General features: G+C 46.4%; 1 protein-coding gene across 1 annotated transcript in view; it reads left to right on the plus strand.

The window, feature by feature from the left end:
- The window catches only part of SPNS2 (sphingolipid transporter 2), a 154,291-nt gene that overhangs the window by 126,417 nt on the left and 7,230 nt on the right, over positions 1-20,644 (plus strand). The window contains exon 11 of the mRNA XM_024207664.3: positions 5,461-5,624. Within this exon, the coding sequence (XP_024063432.2) occupies positions 5,461-5,624 (164 nt within the window). The remainder of the gene's footprint in view (positions 1-5,460; positions 5,625-20,644) is intronic.

Genomic DNA, 20,644 nt, shown 5'->3' on the forward strand with positions numbered 1-20,644 from the left:
CTTGCTAGCAGAGTGGAATTGAGTTTATAGTGATTTCTGCTTATAATGATGTATCGGCTGCTACTTCCTGAATGCCATTTCCTATTGAGGGCTGATGTATTTGCCATTAGCTTGTACTGATCAGTAATGGGGTGCTTTGTTCTTAAAGATCAGATCAGAAGGAATTTTTCTGATTTTCTTTGGTCTTGTCACCCTATCGTATATTCCTAAGGGCCACTCAGCTGCTGGTAAAAGAGGTGACGGATTGGAAAGTACTGGATAGAGACAATTACAGCATGAGTTACCTGCCTTGGCATTCAAAATGTGCAGTAAAGTTCACTCTGCCCTTGCAAAACGGCAGTGTTTATTTGACGCCTGTCTGCTTGGGGGAATCACTGTATTGTGGCTTGGGATGTAACTATCACTTGGCCATAGGGATAGGTTCTCCCAAGGTGGTACAGAGAGGTGTAAATTACAGCTCTCTGCACAAGCCGGAGACCCTGTATTTCTGTGGGGGAGTGTTGCCCCGGCTTGCCCTCTTTCAGGGGTTCCACTCTGGGACGGCAACTGTACTTGCGCCAGGGGCTCTATTGGCTGTTCTGGGTCCCCTACCGGCCCCCATGGCAGAGGGGAAGTTGCCGCCTTCCCCCGAGTCTGTGCTGATGGATGAACGAGGGTATAAGGATTAAAGCAGGGCTGGCCTAAATGGATCCATCTAGCAGGATTCCTGCTGTACATCTGCCCAGAGAAGCAGTGCTGGGATCTGTTTTCTACACGGTCAACTTTTCTGTGCAATAATATCGAGTTCAGGAATTCTCTGGCCCAGCTGCGCTTGGGGGCCTTTCTCACTAAGTCGTTTCCCTGCTTTGGGGACACTGCTTGCCAACTAGTTCCATTTGTGTTGCCCCCTTTTTTTCTGCCCATAAAATCAAACGGGCTGAGCTCTAACAGTCTGTAAGGAGTTAGATCCTTCACGTGAGTCGTCATTTGACTGGTCTCACTGGATTTGGCATTGCCTGCTCCAGAGATAGGTTGAATACTCTGCATCGACCACTGGCTGCTAAGGATCTGTGGATGTTCAGCCCCACTGAGGCTCAAACCCTTTATCCCCAGCATCATGCCACTTGTGCAGGAATTCCCCTTTTGTTCTGCAGACAGCTCAGCTACTCCCTGGTATCCAAATGGGACTGGATTGAAACTGCAATTCCCAAAATGCACAGCCGCAGAATGCATGGGGTTGGCTTAGCTCTCGCACCAAGACTGGTGAAAGGCCAGTGTTGACGTGGTGGTGGGTCAGTAAGAGAGGAACAGGTGTGGGGAGCCACCTTAGTATTTGTGTTAGTTAAAGACTATTTCAGTGTAACAAGCTACATGAGCCTGGAATGTCATGTCATCTAGCAATGCCTAGTGGTTAGCAAATGCCCGTGGGAGGTGAAGTCCAGGTTCTAATCCTCTCGGCGCTGCTGATTTGTCATGTGACTTGGACAAGCCGCCTGACCCTGTGGAGGATAATACCAGCCACCGTGGAAAAGGGCTCTGGGATTTTTAGGTGAAAGGTGCTTCTGAAGTGCAAAGCATTAATTGTTGCTATTACACATTGAGAGGGCTGCTTTGATGACAGTTGGGTATGCCAGGGAATAATAGCTACAAATTGAGGTCCCTGTCTCCTGGCCACACACAGGCACAGTTGCCAACTTTCATGCGATAAATAAGCACCCCAACTTTCACAATAAGCCAAAAATCAAGCTAATCCCATTTCAAAACAAGCCAATCCCTAAGAACCCCAACACTCTGTGTGACTAGATCCCCCTGGCATGTAGTCTGGGGCTGTGGTGGGCCCGCTGTGCACCCCAGACTCTCTCCCCCCTTTGCTCCTGCTTGCCGGGAGCCGATCAAAAAAAAGAAACAACAAGCTACAAGCCAAAACTAGCCAACAAGCAACTCACAAGCCAATTAAGCCAAAAACAAGCCCAATTTCTGCATTTTTTTCTCGGGGTTGGCATGTCTGCAAACAGGCTGCACTGTGTGGTCTGCTAATTTCCTGACCATTTATGCTCTTTACATTCTTGCCTTGTAGTTATGTTTTTTAAAAATGCTTCACAGACTGACAACCACTGCATTTGCTTTTCAGTCTAAGGACCAGTCTTTACAATAACCTCCCATATGACAACTCTTCTGATTTCCTATCTGCAAACTAAGCATTGATCAGCTGAAACAAAACTCTCCTTTAGAGGACAGCAAAACCTCCCTCTGCTACATCCCAGATGCTTAAATCTCCTCCTTTCTAGGACAAGGAACGGGGGACAGGAGTTTGGCTAAAGAGGCTTAGGCCTGGGCTACATCAAAAACGTAGGCTGACCTAGTGACATTGCTCAGAGCTATGAAAAATTTCGCACCCTGTGCCACGTAGTTAGGGTGACCTAACCCCCGCTAGACATCGCTAGGTTGATGGAATAATTCTTCTATTGACCTAGCTTCCGCCTCTTGGAGAGGATTAACTGCATCCATTGACGAACTCTTTCTGTCGGTGTAGGAAGCATCTGCACTATGGTGCTACAGTGGCACAGCTGGACTGCTGTACTTGTGCCGCTGTACTATAGACATATCCTTAGATTTTGAATTTAAATCCTCTTTGTGGGTGCAGCTTTTTCACTTCTGGCCAGGGGGCAGATTTCCATTCCTAGGGAGAAATCCCTTTCCACTTCTGGGATGGCTTGGATACTAGAGTTACTGAAACATTTCCCCATCTACTTCTGGTAGCTCCCTCCTTAAAGATGTTCCTTTTGCTGTTCTAAGCGGAGGCAGGTTTCATTATCAGCATCTGGCCGCATGCCCCTCTGTATATTTCTTGGCATGTGCTTCTCCATAGTAGACCCCAATCTGAGTGGTGGTAGGAACAGTAAGACGTTGAGACCAGTGCTGCTGCTCCATTCATATAGAGGGTGTCTAATTACAAGACCTTTAGAGCACTTTGTGCTACAGTTTCAATGATGTCCCCATATGTCCCATATTTCTATGACCTTTTGTTTTGAATTCTCTCATCTGCTGAGGTGCTTCTTATACTGGCTCTTACCTGCTGCCTCGCTACTTTCGGCTTCAGGGCTGAGAGTTGGGGATGCCCTCTGGGTATAGGATTTTCTCCCACTCAAATTAGTTGTATTTAAATTTCAAACTTAAATGTCACTCATTGCTGTTGGTTTGTGCTTTAAGCCAGCTGCTCTTGTCACAGAGGAACTTGCTTCACTAGGTGAAGCTAGTTTTTTGGGGGGAAGAAGGAGGAGGGAATTCTCCTTGCACAACCTTTGTCCATTCCTAGAATTGAAATGTTGGTTTTTTAAAGATAGTTTGTTCAGACCGAAGAGTCTGGTGGGTCTCAGTGCAGGCTTCAGCAGGGGTCTGCAGTACAAAAACCTTGCTGTATTTGGCATTAATGCAGTATCAGCAAAAAAAATAAAAATAAAGCCACAGATTGAATGGGCACTGAGATTTAAATACCCGTTTCCAGTGGATTATCATGGTTACAGCTCTCGCCATGTTGGAAGCTGATTTGTTCACTAGATCATTTACCAGCTAATGCTAAGAGATGGTTGATGTTTTGCCTATAGAAATAAGTTACCTAAAACTACATTTTAGCAACCAAACTTTCCAGAAGATTGGAATAAATAATGCCACTCTAAGTTGTATTTCTGTCACCCCAGATGCATGCACATTGTCATATAATTATGCCGTTTCATTGCTGAATGTTGTTAAGTGTTGAAAGCTAGAATGCCGTTGCCTCAGTAAGGGCTTGTCTACACTTATCGGAGGGTCCGGCGGCAGGCAATCGGTTTTCTGGGATCGACTTATCGCGTCTAGTGAAGACGCGATAAAATCGATCCCTGATCGCTCTGTCGTCGACTCCGGAAATCCACCGCGGCAAGAGGCGGCAGCGGAGTCGGCGGCAGCGGTCGACTTTCCCCCGTCCTCACCGCCAGGTAAGCCGACCTAAAATACGCAACTTCAGCTACGGTATTCACGTAGCTGAAGTTGCGTATCTTAGGTCGGACCCCCGCTGTAGTGTAGAACTAGCCTAACGCTGCTCAGTGCTTCTGTCCTTGGAGCTCCAGTGTTATCAGTACTAACAGCTGATCATGCAGCCTGCTAATTCAGCAGACATCAATGTTACTCAGAAAGAAAGACCCTAGGCATGGTTCAGTGACAAAGGCACTCAACCAGGTTTATTGCCCTCAAGGCATAGTCCTGGTGCCCTGGCTCTGTGGTTACAGGTACACTAGCAAATGAGTGCCCTGTGGCAAGGAATGTCCCAGTCAGCAGCAGAAATTTCTGCTGTCCCCTAGACTATACAAAGGGTTAGGGTGAGATACCCCGACATTTATAGACTGAGACAAACAACTGGGATAAACATCTTACATACCACTTTACATGTTTCATGACAGCTGTTTACCTTCCCTTGTTCCTGATATCTCAGACAAAACATCCCTATTCATTATTTGTCACACCAACTTATCTTGTACTAGATTGGGATGTATCTGTACTAGCTGGAATATATTTACGTACATATCTAGTACCTAGTCAACTAGCAACAACTTTGCCAAGTTCATGTACCGGATGCTTATCTGCTTTAATACATGGCCTGACTTTGGTTCGTAGCCTCTGGTTCAGGCCTGAGATCTTGCACCAGGGCCAGTGCTCCAGGCTCGCGCTCTCTCTCTCTCTCCTACACTGAAGTCATTCCACTTCTTTGGTAGAAGGAGCCAGCTGCTTAGATTAGAAGCTGTTTGGGGCAAGGCTCTTTGTTCAGTGTTTGTGCAGCACCTCGCACAGTGCGTCCTTGTTCCATGACTGGGGCCCCCTAGGCACTACTTCAAGACAAATAATGGGCACACAAAATAACAGAAGGGGAGAGGATAGGGGTCCCTATTCACAGAAGCGTGCACAATGTCCATGAAAAGCTGATAGGACCATAGCTTTGACATTGTGTGAAAGCCCACTCCCCGACACACATCGAACTCCCTGCAACTTAACTCTGTATGTGTATCTGCTGCTGGAGGATAGATAATGGGTAGGTATAACCAGAAATCACTGCAGGGTCATGCTTCCCCATGCTGCATTGCAGACAATCACTAACAGCCTTGGTTAGCACATAGGTTAGCTGTTCACTCATCCAGATGCCAAAGTGGGGGCGGGGGATAATGAGGCAGGCCAAGAGAGATAAGGAAAAGAGAGCTTTTAGCACATCCCTCTCTGCAAATGTCCCGAGGACTCCTGAGCAGAGAATAATGGTGTGCACAGAGGAGGTGTCTTAAAGCACACAGAAGACACAAGATATTTAACAAACAGAACTTCCAAGCCCACATGTTCAGCAGGCAGTTGTTTAAGGAAATGTTCCCTCGCCTGTAACGATGATAAATCACTTTCTGCATCATGCCATGCCTGGAGTTGTGGGTAACGTTGTTGGGTTTTTTTGCCCCTCTCTCGTAGATCTCAGACCTGATACAACAAAGCACAAAGGAGTCCCCGCTCTGGGAGTTCCTCAGCCTGGGCTACGCGCTCATGCTCTGCCCATTTGTCGTCGTCCTCGGAGGGATGTTTTTCCTGGCCACGGCCCTCTTCTTTCTAAATGACCGCACCAAAGCTGAACAACAGTGAGTAGCCAGGCAACCAGGAATGGGGGAGGGAGGGGAGCATGTTATCTCATACCACAGTTAGGTTTGGAGTGTTTCACCAAGCCCTTCCAGGTAAAGGATGCAGCAGAGCACATGATGCCACAAAAGGCACTGGGAATTGGTTATGCTGGTTTTGCATCCTTGATAAGTTTCTGCTTCCAGGGGTTCTCAACCATGGGCTGCAACACTCTGGGGCCAGCACCTGATTTTAGACTGCAGCCTCCTTTTGATCTTTTATTGCGTGGGTGTGTCCAGGGGGCACTCAAATCCTGTCCATTTGGATTAAGATGGAGCATTGCATGCTGGGAGCTGTACTCTCCCAGGGCCACCTCTCCACATTAAAGCAGAGGATGAACGTGAGCCACACTGTAGTGCTCAGTGGTTAACTTTTAGCTCATGGCTACAGAATCGGGCCACCGTCGCACTACTCGCTATGTGAAATAGTCAAAAGGAGCAATTGAGAAAATTAAAAACATTGTGTCTGTGGGGGGTGGGGGGCAGAGTGGAGATATTACACATATATAAGTCCCGAGTTGTTATGTGAAAGATAGTCTTTCCTGGTTCCTAATTACAGCTTATAAAAAAAAGCTACGTGTTTTTCAGTAAGGAAACCGATTCAGATCACTTCACTGTTGGCAACTACAGTAACTCAGAAGACGCTTCCACATGACACACACAGTTTTTGGGTTAGTCTCTTTCTCGTAATCCTTGCACAAAAATATGACTCTCTGTGTATTATGTTCATGTTGAGAAGACTGGCAGTGCTTGGGCCGGTGTTTGCCCGAGAGTGGCCTTTGTGTTGCTGTTGCTTAAGAAGGAGATGACGTTATTTGCCCTGACAGAGGCCCAATCTGCATTAAGGAAACTTGCAGTGGTGCAGCTACATTGAGGTAGATCCGTTGCCCGAATGCAGCCTACCTCGATACGGTTCAGGATGCTGCTGCCCTCCAGTGCAGCACATCTGCATTCGGGGCTGTGCCGGTGTAGTAACACTGCTGTCGTTACACCAGTTCAAATCTCCTCAATGCAGAGCGGTGCAGAGCCTTAACAGGGCCAAACGTGTGTGTCTGTCTGCAAGCCAGGCCCAGGGGAGGGAGAAAAAACCCTGTTCTAGTTTTAAAAAGCCACATGTCCCGGCATTATCGGATATGAGAAATCTAAGAGCAGAGTGAAGTGTTGGGAGTACCTCGCTTTGTGAATACATGTGAATGGCTAGAAGCACTTTCTGGCTCACAGGCAGTTGATAACTGAGTATGGGCTGTGCACATGGCCAGCTGGATCTCTCTGGTTCTGCCATTCCTTTTCCTTTTTATTAGTCCCTGGGGTTCATGGGCCCTTTGTGCTAGGTGCCGGGCGGACATGCAGTCAAAAGCTCACAATCTGGGTTACGTCGAGATGCACCAAGTGGATGAAACAGCTAGATGGGTGGGGAGAGAAGACAGAGTGACAGTAAGCCAAGATGTCATACATTCAGCATCAGAGGGGTAGCCGTGTTAATCTGAATCTGTAAAAAGCAACAGAGGGTCCTGTGGCACCTTTAAGACTAACAGAAGTATTGGGAGCATAAGCTTTCGTGGGTAAGAACCTCACTTCTTCAGATGCAAGTAATGGAAATTTCCAGAGGCAGGTATAAATCAGTATGGAGATAACGAGGTTAGTTCAATCAGGGAGGGTGAGGTGCTCTGCTAGCAGTTGAGGTGTGAACACCAAGGGAGGAGAAACTGCTTCTGTAGTTGGCTAGCCATTCACAGTCTTTGTTTAATCCTGATCTGATGGTGTCAAATTTGCAAATACATTAAGCAAAGGTTTCTGCTGCTTAGCCCCCAGACCATTTTTTATGCGTCACCAATAATTGTGGGAAGGGACCTGTTTACAAGTTGTCTTCTAACCAGTGTGCAACCTGCTTCCAAGTGGTAGCCTGGACAGGACCCCGTCATGTCCCTTGTAATTGAATTACAGCCTTGCACAGTCAAAGACTTTAACCTGGCTTTGGGGACGTGTTTTTGTCCACCCCGCACTGCCCCTTTTAGCGATGTGTTGCCCTGTCCCCGACTCTGTTAGCGTCATAAAGCAGATGGTGCCTAACCGTGAGTCAACGTGGTAATCATTGTGGGGATGCAGTGAGGTGAACGGATGCTTCTGCTACAGCAATAGGAACTCAGGCTGGCTTTCGCTGCCAGAGGGGCCAGAGAGTCCAGGGTGATAACTGGATTTAATAACAACATGTAACGTTGCCATGTGATGAGTTTAAAGAAATCTCATTCTGCAGGGTGGTTGGCAGCAGTGCGAATCTTTGCTTGTGGACCACATCTCTGTTGTGAGAGCAGCCGGTAGTGCTGAGCAACCTTCTCTGCACTTAGTTCAGTGTGATGCTTCGTCCTCAGCTGTGCACGTGAATAACTAGCACCTGCACTAGACGATTAGAGTGTGGGAGAAACCGCTTTCAGGCAATGGCGACTCTGAAGCACCAGCCCAGGCCAGACCCCTTTGTGGCTGGTGAATTCTCTGCAATGTCTGGCTAGTGTTATGGTTCTGGAAGAGCCCTTATTTGGTCCAAGAAAGGAGGGTGCTCCACAGCTTGTATTGAAAATCCCCCCGCTGTTAGTTGACCTCGTCTAGGTGCCAGTGTGCAGTGGCATATTTTACCCGATCCTTTTACAGCGCAGCCCTGCAGCATGCAAGATCCGTTGGCTGGGGTGACTTGATATATGCAAACCCAATCTTAAGGGACGGGAGCCCCCAAGCGTCCATTTCCCCAGAATAAACATAAATCACTTGTATCTAGATGGTTCTCTCCACCCTGAGCAGAGCCCTCCCGTATTCTTCTCACGTCCAGAGCCACCCAGTTTCCTTCCCCTTAGTCATTCCATTTAGCAAAGCAACAAACGCAGGCCTCCAACCTATTTTTATTTCTGTCTCCTCTTCAGCATCCTTCCCCTTTCCATTCTCTGTCTCACTCGCATCTGGTTGTGCATTACTGGTATTTGGCTGGCGCTCCTTCGTGCGCTGTTGCTGAGTGGCTCAGATAGAATGCAGATAGAACAGTTACTATAAATCACGACTGGCGAAGCAACTTCTCTGCTTTTCGGTCTGCAGAGAACAGTTATTCCCTTGTTAAAAATACTCTGCTGTCCTACAGTCACGCTCCAGGACGGTGTTGCTTACTGCAATGTTTTGGATCTTTACTGCGGAATACTACTGTATTTGTAATAAGTATTAGTAACCTTTGAGTTCTGATCCTCTGAGTCACCGCCAGGCCACACCGCCTCTTCCCTCCTCCCGCTCGCCATCTGGGGTGGGCATGCTGTCAGGGTTGTCAGCCTGTTCCTGATTTGCTCAGCACCATAGATCCCCAGGCAGGTCCCACTGGAACGGGTGCATTTGTGGGGTGGGGGAGGAGCAGGGCTTGAGTGTGGCTGAATACATAGTGGTGATAAAAAAGCCGAGTGCCTTGGGATTAGGATCTCCGGCTACCACCTGTATACGTGCTTCCTGGCTGGTGGAAACAGGCAGTCTGTACATGGCATTATGCATCTTTAGCTAGAATAGTTTCCTTGCCTGGCCGATCCCCACTTCCACCCACCCATTATAGGCTGGGCACAGAGCCCTGCTCTTTCAGGAATCCGTGTTCTCCTCTACCAAGGATCCTGCCGATCAGTCATCAGGACTCCCAAATGTGCCCTGCCAAGTGAAATTGATTAACCTGCAGGAATCGAAAGCCCCAGTGTCACGCCAGAGATTAAACCCATTCATCACAGGTAGGGTCAGGTCACAAAGGCTGGAGGTCACAACCTGACTAATGAATAAATATGGGGGCCAAGAGGTGTAATTCTGTGGCCTGGAGTCCTCCTCTGCTGAGGGAGAAGGGAGAGATGGATCTGTCCTATCTCTAATTGCCAGGCTAAAAGACAGTTCAAGGTTTCTGGCTTGTGCTTGGGTATTTGCTTAGGAAAAATTTCCTCATCCAGGCAGCACAAGCTGTAAATAGAGCAACCCCCTCTGACCCCTTTTGAAAAGCTGCACTGCCGTTTCCACCACACTTCCTTTTTAGAAGAGAGAATGTAAAAGATGAAACCTGTCAATCCCTCGCAGTGTCTTTATACTCCTCTTGTCGCCACGGCAGCTCCTGGCCTACTTTGTGGATTACTTTTTTAGCATGTTAAATCCAGTTGATAAAGCTTTTTTCCCCCCACTGTAAAGACGAATCAGAAAATCTCATAAGAGCAATACAATGAGCCTTCTCCTTTCAAATGAGATTGTTCTCAAATACTGGGTCTTTCACATACATAACAGGGCCTTGGAAATATACCAACTGCAAGAGGTTTTCAGTAAATTTAGGAATGACACAAGAGGAGAACAATCTGGACATCATTTAGTCCATAATGTAACCTAATTATTTTTGGTGTGTTTTCACATATACAAAAAATATTCCCCCCCCCCCCCCCCAAAAGTGATTAGAGAGAGAGGGATGTCTATAGAGGTCTTGGCTACCTATAGTAATTAAAATTCTCTCAATCCTTTTTGTAAGAACAGGAGTATTAGTTTTGGGCCTTGGTCACATTCAGACATGGGTAGGTACATTGTTCACCTGAAATTTCTCCTGTTGTTGCACTTGAATGAATACGATGTCACTTCCTGTTTTGTAGTGCCGCGGTGCACTGTTAAACAGCTGTTGTGTTGCTCTCTGGGGATGGCAGCAGGTTATTTGTGGGTGGACTGAGCCTCCTAAAATATCCCTACCTAAGGTATAAAGGTGTTGTGGGCTTAATTCATGTACTTGAAGTCTGAGATTCTTTCAGTGGTGTATACAAGTACAGTATTATGATTGCCTGGCTGAGTACATACAGCAACAGAATGTAAATCTAGTGATGTGGGTTTCACTCTTAGCTCTGCCATTGCCTTCCTGCAGGACTCTGGGGGAAGTCAATTCGAGCCTGATTTTCTGACATGCAGAGCATCTGCAGCTCCATGGATTTCACTTTTTGTTGAGTGCTCAGCACTTCTGAAACTCACATCCTTAGCCTGCCTGCATCTCAGCTTCCCCACCTGTAAAGCAGATAAATATTTGCCTGCTCCTGTGAAGCACGCAGAGAGCCATGGAAGAAATGCGTTACGTTCATGCTCAGTAGACAGAATATAGCTTCATCTTTAATTAGGGAGAATCTACCCTCTTCATAACACAAACAGAATAAGGGCCATTTCCCACGTTACTAGGAATGTTGGGTACAGGCTCCTCCCAGTACATGGCCTTATACCAGTCAATACATAGATCCTCATGCCCACTTCGCAATCACTGAAAGTCTTTTTCATATGGTTGGTGCTGATCTATTATACATCTAGAGATTGACCCTCCCTTGGGAAGAACCATCTACTCTGCCTCCTCCTTGACATAGGACTAGAGGAATTGCCAAATTGGATCAGACCCGTGGTCCATCTAGCCCAGTATCCCATCTTCAGCAGTGGCCAGTGCCAGATGCTTCAGAGGAAGGTGAAAGGACCCCACAATAAGCAGTTGTGGGATAATCTGCTGCTCATGAAGGTCTCCTTCTAATTCCGGGTGTAAGCACCAAAGCATGAGGTTTTATATCCCTTCCCATGCTTTTTTAGCATTAACTATTACAACCCTGGATATTCTTCTTATCCATATAATCGGCCAGTCCCTCTTTGAATCTTGCATGATACGTGCACAGTCAGTTTTTTACAAGATGTCTGACAATGTGGCTCAGGCAGCAGGATGCAGCTGTAGTGCATATCCCCAATGCAACCATGAACAGGAGTAAGGAATTACCTAGATGCAGCTGGCTTAAACAAGAGTGTAGGTATTTAACTAGCTAGCACAGAGACAATTTCAAAGGGACTCATGAGGGTAAATAATTCACCTGTTAGCTTATTTTCAATAAAGGATAAGGCCACCTGAAAGGCTCCGTTTTTCCCTCCCTGTAATATTTGCAATGAAAAAATTAAACATTTTATTTAAAAAAAAAAATCCCTGCAGTTCTTAACACCTTTGATGGAGTGCGGAAACTGCAGATGAGTAACCAGAATGATTTATGTATTATTTAAACGTGATTAGTACAGACACTTACTAGGAGGAAGCTATTGCTTTTTTACACTACTGATCAGGTGATGCAAGACACAAAAAGAACACTGCCTAATTAGCATGCAACTTTATATTTTCCTGAATGTGTTAAGTTTACAAACTGCCGACTCCCTTGTAGCAAAGAGAAGAACAATCCATTTTCAGACCCTCTTTTCTACTTTACGTTAGACTTGTTTTAGCCTTTTCTGGGGGCAGGTACAAAATCATCTCAAAATTCCCACATTGCAGCAATTATTTTGGTTGAAGGTGCCTGACATCCTTGTTGCTTTTCAGTTTCTTTTATGTAGGAATGTAGTTAGAGACAGAAGAGATGCATCAGATATTGTCATGTTCCTGCCAGGGCAGGATATTGTCCTCCTAACAGAGGATGTATGCAATATTAAGCTGATATGTACAGTTTGTTTAATTAATACTACATGTTAGTGAGCCTTGCCCATTTACATAAGGGAAAAATATTTTTTTCTGCAAATTAATTTAAGACAAACTCCTAAGAATTCTCCTTGATTACGAAGCTAGTTACCCACTTTAGAGGGATGTGATGTGCTCAGTGCTGGTTGTAGGTTGAGATGTTTCAAAGCTGACTTGGTGGTTTACCCACACAACTCCCGTAAAGGGATCTCTGAGGATCAGTTCCCCCACGATTGGCATACAGCCGCTTGTGAGCGTGTGTTTAACAGTGCACAGCATCACCACAAACCAGCAATTTGTCCGATTGAAATCCCCCAAAGAATGGAACTTGTGTGGCTAAATCCTAGTGAGCTTTGCAGATCTCAAGCATAGTCCCTTCCCAAATAAAGTTAGGCTGCGATATTCTGAAGAGCCTATTGGAATTAGGAGTCCAAACCCACTGGAATTCAGTGGAAACTGAGCACCTAACTCACTGCAAATCCCAGCCTTACACTCTAAACTAGAGCTTCTCTCCCATGGCACTAGAACGTTCCCCAACCTAGCTAGGACGCACTCCCGACCCTGCAGAGCTTACAATCTTAATAAGATAAGACAACCAAAGAGAAGATGCAGGGCCACAATTCAGGATCCTGGAGGATTATTGATGGAAAGGAAGATTTGCATGAAGGGGAAAGGTTTGAGAGCAGGAGAGAGCCAAGCAGTGTGTGCTGGGGGCAGAACAGGATTAGCAGGCACAAGGCTGAGGGTGGGGAAAGGATGCCAAAGGGAGTGGAAGGGCTGGAGGATTGGAATGCTCTGTATGGAATGTAGGGGAGATGGGAGTGGAGATGAAGGGGGGGTTGGTTATTCTCTGCCATCAATGTAAAAAGCCAGCTTTTCTCCCCCTTGCTTTAAACCATTTACCCAGCCACGATTCTAAAACGGCAAAGGAAGCTGACAGATTCAGAAACGTGACCGTTTGGGATTAGGGGAGATGGGAACAGTAACTAGCTCACTGCAGTAGGCTTTTTCCACCGTACAGATGGGAAAAGACTGTCTTCTATCCAAAAAGTGTCATGTTGTTTTACTGCTGTGATCAACCTGATTTCCTGCAGGTTATTTTGGAAGGCATCCAAGCCTGGTCTGGTTGCCTGTAGCATTATTTGGTTTCAGACATGTTGGGTCCAATAGTGAAGCCCTTATGGAGGTAAATTTCCTGTGGCGTTTGAAATACGCCACTCAAGCTTATCAGCAGGCAGCAGGAGTTTTGCTTGAGTAAGGCCTGAAAGACTGGGACAGCTGGCACTGGCCGTTATAACTGCATCCTAAACACAGGCAGGACTTTGACTCTCCAAGCCCATCAATTCCATGTGAGGACTAGTCATCCAAATGTACTCTCTCGCAGAGGGGAACGTGAATACTTGATGCAGCTGAGAAAAGAAAACTCTCTAGAACGCTCCTAGTCAATTGTGTGATGCACTGCAGAGGGGAGAGAATATTTTCCTGAGCTTGAATTGAGAGGAAGGGGAGACCTAATGGTCTGAGCACAGAACTAAGCCAGGAACGTCCTGGAGCCCTCATCCTGGCTCTGCCACTAACTCCCCTCTTTGGCCTTAAGGAAGTCAAAGTTCTCCATAAAAATCTGCCATCTGTAAAATAGGGATAAACAGCATTTTGCCTGCCTCCCACGCATTGTTAAGTATTCGTGTTTGCAAAGAGCTATGTAACTGTTGAGCGCTGTTAATCCTTACCTCTCCCAATAGATTATATACACTGCAGTATCTTTGCAGAGGGACAGTTCTTGGCATACATAGGGTTTATAATGGATTTTGTATCTAGTTGGAAGATCCTAATGAGTGAAGTGTGTACTAGGACAGTTTCTTTGCTAATGTTGCACTGGCACACACATGAAATCCTATCCGATCACAGGCAGGTGGTTAGCATGATGGAACAGGAGGCTGCCTTCCAGTCCAGGGACTTTCTTGACACAAGGAACCAGAAGAGCAAATCATGGAAAACCTCAGCCTTGCTGTTCCATTTCCTGCTGCCTAGCGTCGTCATCCGTCAGGGGATGAATCTGCCACCATAGACCGTAAATACTTTGCTAAAGGAAGGTAACATTTGTTCATATAAAGAATGACATGTTTATGATTAAGGCAAGAGAATAATAGTGGGCTAATTTATACCTGCCATAACTGAGATCAGTGGAGATGCATGCACGGACACCCGTTCTGAATGAGGACAGTAGGCTTTAAATGCACAGTAAGGCAGACTCTGCCGAGTTGTGAGGCTGGGTTATAGACTGTGTTGTCCCCATTAACCATGTCTGGAGGTGTGACCCAGACTGCACTCACTAGTGAAATGGAGCCACAGCTGTTTCCTTGTGTCTCCCAATGCTGGATCAAAGAGTGCCGTAAGCACTGGGCTTCAGTCCAATGTAAGTGATTTCCAACATCCTAGTCAGATCCTGATCAGACTGTTAACAGTAGGCTGAAGGAAGGGGTACATTCAGTCAGGAACTCAGGTCTCTCTACATGCTATTAGATCAGACAATAACAACAGATGTTACCACGTTAGCTGGCTGTCCTTACCCGCACCCTCTGGATTATACAGGAGAGAAATATCGTGGGTGAGGTACATTCCTAACCAAATTGCATCAAAAAGTGGGATCTTTAATTGTCTGCAGAGGCAGATGGGAACCAGAGTTTAATGTTGCATCTTTTCCCCACTTCGACTCAAAACAAAAATCCTCCTCCTCCCTCCAATACTGCAATTCATTGATCAGGATGAGCCCATGTCAAGCTTGGCGCTAGAACTGTTGGGTGTGAAGCCAGAATGCTTCCACCGGAGCTGTACTGTCACCAAGGTAGAATTGTCCATGCACAGGGAAACTTTTTGTCAGCAGGTTTTGAAGGATTTAAAGAGATTTTCAGCTTCAATAGCACTTTCTAAAGGTTCACATTAGCCTGCTGCCCCAGAGGAGTATGACAGGCTTATCTTTGAAGTTTATTTCTGTCCAGGTCCTTGATACCTAATGTGTGCTGTTAACCATTCATCTTCAAAACCGTTCGGCTGCTGCCTGGAAAATTATGAATTTCCCCCCCTAATTCCAGTCTTATCCTGCTCTCAAAATCTCTGTAGCAAAGGAACATAGACAGTTGGCTTGCATTTCTCCCTCTAAGTAAATATGCTCAGTACCTGAATTAAATATTGCAGATGGAAAACTTGAATGGAGTCTGTGCAGCTTTTAGGGACAAAGCTGAATGAAGAGGGAAAATACTACTGTACGTAGTTACTGATTCCATTCAATAAAGCCATTGACGTATAGGAAGAAATAGTGGATTTAAGCCAATTTATTTCTTAGGGCAGCTGGCGGAGCACGTGACATCACCAGAATGAAGCTCAGATCAGACTGTCGTCTCGCCAAAGGGCTGTGCTTTTGTGAGATGGGCTATAGAATGCCTAGGGTGAAATTCACCTCTGTGCCGAGGGCGAGCAGGAGGTCTGTGCATTACTGATCACCCACTTTAGCTCCCTCTTTGGAGGGCTGAAGTACGTCTAGCCCCTGTGCTGCCCATCTGCACAGAGGTGAATTTCATGGGTAAGCAGTAGGGAGAGTTAAATGAAGTAACAATTCCCCCCTCCCCCAAAACCAAGCTATAGCCAGCTCCACTTGTTCATTAACATTTTTAAGCAGTCTAATCGTTAGTCTTTTCCCTTGGTAAATTGACCTTTGCTGCATCAAACAGATCCTGCTCCTGAGAGGCTAGAAAAATCTGTCGTGATGCATCAGGAAATTGTCACTGGATGGAATATTTTTAGCTGTGCACTAACTCTCCGTCTCCTCCCCCCTGCAAATCATTGGGCTCCTCTCTCTGTTGCTGTATCATCACCCTTCACCTTCCCTGCATTCTCGCTTGGATGCAGTTTTACATGGGCATTGCAGTCAATGTACCAGGTCACCAGGAGCTTTGAAATCGAAGCACTGACCTTCTGTAGTGAGGTACACCACCATGCATGGTATTACCCTCTTCTGCACTGCTTGAGTATCTACACCGTACGGACCGAACTCCCAGAGTGCACTGGGGTCAGTGTAAAGCCAGGCAGGGGCTCTCTGGAAGCAGCCTCTGCTTTGGTTGTTCTCAAGTCCTGGTCAGGCAGCCAGGCACTGCACATATATGGCCCCCGTTGCCATAGTTTCTGAGGTCCTCACCATTTTGAATGGGGTTGACTCACAGCACCCTGTGAGATAAAGAAGTGCCCTTTGCCCCATTTTGCAGATGGGAAATTGAGGCACAGAGACACAGTGATTTGCTCATTATACAGGGAGTCTCTGGTGGAGCAGAAAGTTGAGTCCGAGTCCCAGCCGGGCAGCCTGGCCACTGGACTGTCGCTCCTGCCTTGAGGGATGGAAGGAGCTAAAGGAGGGGTTTGAAGGACTCTGTATGTTGTTGGATGAAAAACCGTGCAGCTGAAGCTCTGAATTGTTGAGCTAGAGGCTCTGAGCTGTCGTTTCCCTATTGGCTAGAAGAACCTGGCAACTGACATAAAGATGATGCGTTGCTGTGACCAATGCTTGTTCCCCGTGCAGCTGTGGCGAGAGCGCTCAGTGGGGAGCTGTTGAAGAGAACACTGTACAATAGTTAGACAGCTGATTTGGTTTCTGTTGCTCCTTGGGCTCTTTAAAAAATAATTTTAAAGGAAATTCAGGGATTTTTCTGACTTGTTTCTATACTCGGCAGTACCTCTGAACGAACCTGGGCCCAGTAGACATGCAACATCAGGTGAAACTTGTTGGATTTAACTGGGTCTGACTGACTCCGAGCCCTCCAGGGGATGTGGTGAAACCCAAGAGAAGTGTTGGTGTGAATCCCTGTGCAGTGAAATTTCAGTTGGGTGCAGTCTCCGTGACTGTGTGCGTGTAATTTATGTGGAGGCTGAATGATGGCGAGAGGCGCGAGCGGCTGTCGCTGCCTTGAGCACAGCTTGTGGGTACGAGCAGAGTTCTGAGTGAGCTAAGCAGGGTCAGCCCATGCCTAACAAAATCTGAACGTGTCTTTTAGTCCATGGCCACCCGTTTGTATCACAGGCTGGGACAGGATTTTCAGAATAACTAGCTTTAAATCTACTTGGAGCGTGTTCATGAAGTTGTTGATGTTACCAGATCAGTTGCAGAAACAATACAGGTAGACAGTTGACTCGGGGTGGGCTGATGGAAACCTTAACATGCAGCTATCTCAGTGCTCTGCTTCTACAGGGACGGGCCCATTTCACATGCTCCCTGCAGTTACCACAATGGTGAGTAAGTGAGCTGGTTCCATGGCTCAGGTTTTTTCCTGTTGTATTCTTTGACCAGGAAAGCCCATTAGAACCTCCCTTTGTAAATGGGGGGCAGGAAGGGGGTGCTGTACTCTGCTGCACGGGGGGGAGCACTCCTCCCAGACTACATGGAGATTCCCACCCCGTACTGGGACCCATCTTCCTTCCCCTTTGAGTCCCTGCCCGCCTTCCTTCTGGGTGGCCGCAACTGCATTAGTCCCTTTCGGACTGTCGGGAGACTAAGCTGACACCATTGCCTATCCCCCTGGAATACAAGCCTTGTGTGCTCCAGTCCGAGATCAAGAACCCCAAAAGTAGACGCCTACCCTGGACATTCGGCCAGGGATGTGCACTGGGTACAGGTCCTCTGGTTAGACACTGTATGAGCTGGGCCGTTGTACAATTAACTCGTTCTGTTCCTCTGCCGATTCATAGGGCTTCCTTTAACATACTTATTCACCCTGCATTTCCCCGAGACGAGGCGGCTACGAGTGGTGTATCCTTCGCCTCTGGTTTTGTCAGGCAGGTTCAAACAGCAGGGTTATGAAGTTAACGCTACGCAATTGACTCCACGAGTTCGAGTGGGTGGGTTCACAGACTGCTGGACCCTGCTGGGCTGCTAATTGCTATAGTACTTGAATAGTGAACCTGCAGGCAATTGTAGTCATGCATGCAGGGCAGGAGAGTTGTTGCTAACCAAGCTCTGGGGCAGAAAAGCATAAACACCCTTTAAGAAAAGTAATTGAGCGGATGAATTGTCTCTAGCATTTAAGGAAAGGTTTGCTTTTCATAATTTTTAAGGTATAAAGGACAATTATGGTCATCTAGTTTGACCTCCCACGTAACACAGGGCAGAGAATTTCACCAACAATTCCTGCCTAACTTCAGGTTTAGCTATTGTGTATTATTTAGAAAGACTCCACCCATAGCCTTGAATAAGCAGTTCTGGTGGTTAATGGCCCTCCCTGTTTTAAAACAAATATTGTGCGTTATTTCTAGTCTGCATTTGTCTAGCTTCAGCTTTCAGTAATTGGATCTTACGCCTTGGTCTGCTAGATTAAAGAACCCTCTGGTCTCAGAAATCTCCTTAGGTAGGTTATTATTTATATTCAAACAAACAGACAAAAGCTTTTGAAAGCTGTGTTGGTGTTTATGAAACAAATAGTGACATTGGTGTTTTCTGTGGTGGTTTTGGGGAGGCTTGTGCTTCCCAAAGACTAGGTGAAATTCTCTTGGACGTAACTGGCGTCTGCAGAAAGGCACCATTTGAGTGGGACAGAAAGGTAGGTTTTTTGCAGATGTCCCTCTAGGCACATCATTTTAACAGGAGAGACTCTAAGGCGGCCACCAGGGGCTCTTCTTGCTGCCATAGCCTCCTGGGCAGTGATTGGGGGGGGACACAAAGCAATGGCCCCCTCCTGGGGCTGCCAGCAGGGGTTGGGCCCTGTCCCTCTCTGGAGCCACAAACACCAGAGGAGCAGGCAGCTCCTTCCCATGGGCAGTGGGGCTTGGGTTTCCGGCTTCCGCCCTGGGGCGGCAGGTTCTGGCTGCCGGTCTCCATCCCCCGGCTGCAGGCTAACCAACCCCCCATTGTCTCTGGACTCCACCGCTTCCCTCAGCCCTCCATCACCCCTGCGCCCCGCTGCCTCCTTACCCACCTCTCTATCCAGGGCTTAATTTGTCGCCCAGCTTGTGCCGGAGCTGAGTAAGACTGCTGTGGAAAGTGATATTTGTATGTTTGTTAATATCACTTTTCACTGTCTCCCAGGTAGATAGTAAGTCTGCCATTTAAAGTGATATTAACAAGCATACAAATATCACTTTTCACAGCACTAGACTTACTAGCTAGCAAGTCTAAAAAAAAGAATCAAAAAAGCCAAAGAAACAACAAAAAAGACAAGATCATGCAAAGCACCTTATTTTGTTTCTATTCTGTCCGGTAAAGACTAGAGACAATTGCACATTATTTTTATGATTGAGTCAGCAAAAAACACTACTTAAATTTCTGTGCATATTTGTTTTTCCTACGGCACTCTAAGGCCACCAAAATTTTTCTTGTGAGAACCCCTGCTCTAAGGGATGTTCTGCGTGATGCCTCTGTTTCTGTAGGAAATTGACCACAGAGAATTTTGTGTTTCAAGTGGCCAGATACCTGTCCTAAAACTTAATGCCAACCTGCATTGTGTATGTCTGGGGCTCTAGCATTTTGACTACAGTTGCAGTCAATGGAGATTGGGGGTTATGGAATTTGAAGGCCCTAAATCAGTGGTTCTCAGCCTTTCCAGACTGCTGTACCCCTTTCAGGAGTCTGATTTGTTTTGCGTACCCCCAAGTGTCACCTCACTTAAAAACTATTTGCTCAAAAAATCAGACAAAGATCTAGTTGCTCCCCAAAAGTGTCAGAGCACACTATTGCTGAAAAATTGCTTTCTCATTTTTACCATACAATTATAAAATAAATCAATTGGAATATAAATATTGTACTTACATTTCAGTGTATAGTATATTGAGCAGTATAAACAAGTCATTGTCTGTATGAAATTTTAGTTTGTACTGACTTCGCTTGTGCTTTTTATGTAGCCTATTGTAAAACTTGGCAAATATCTAGATGAGTTGATGTACCCCCTGGAAGACCTCTGCATACCCCAGGGGTATGCGTGCCCCTGGTTGAGAACCACTGCCCTGAGTATTGCGAAGGTTGAAGAGGTTTTGCTGTTAACATCACAGGGCAAAAGGAACCCTGTAAAGGGATTTTATTGCTGTTCATAAGTTAAATAATGTTAGATACAGAAAGCTGTAAAAATTGGGGCATTTATTTCCTAATATCCCTCTCTCCTTGTAGCAAAACAATAGCTCTAATTTGGGTACTGCGAAAAGAGGTATTTTGAAAATGTGTCGGATACTAAAACATGCACACTATAGATGTAATCAGTGCATGAAACATACTGTTCAAAGGATCGGGGAAGCACTGACAAATATTATTGCCCCCCTTTAGAAAATCACAGCCTTTTCCTTCCTTTTGCGTCTCGTCCTTGCTAATGCCCCTAGGTACTAGCTAGCAATTGTGTTCTCTTCCTCCTGCTCCTCCTCAATTCAGTCAGTGATACTGCAGCCTCGAGTTTGGGAAGTCACAAGCACAGGCAGGGTAACGTTTTCCAAAGTGCCTCCAGCCCTTTGGAACCTACATCCCTTG

The sequence above is a fragment of the Terrapene carolina genome, unplaced genomic scaffold (genome assembly GCF_002925995.2).
Source record: "Terrapene carolina triunguis isolate 2854851 unplaced genomic scaffold, T_m_triunguis-2.0 Scaffold231, whole genome shotgun sequence".
Lineage (NCBI taxonomy): Eukaryota > Metazoa > Chordata > Testudines > Emydidae > Terrapene > Terrapene triunguis.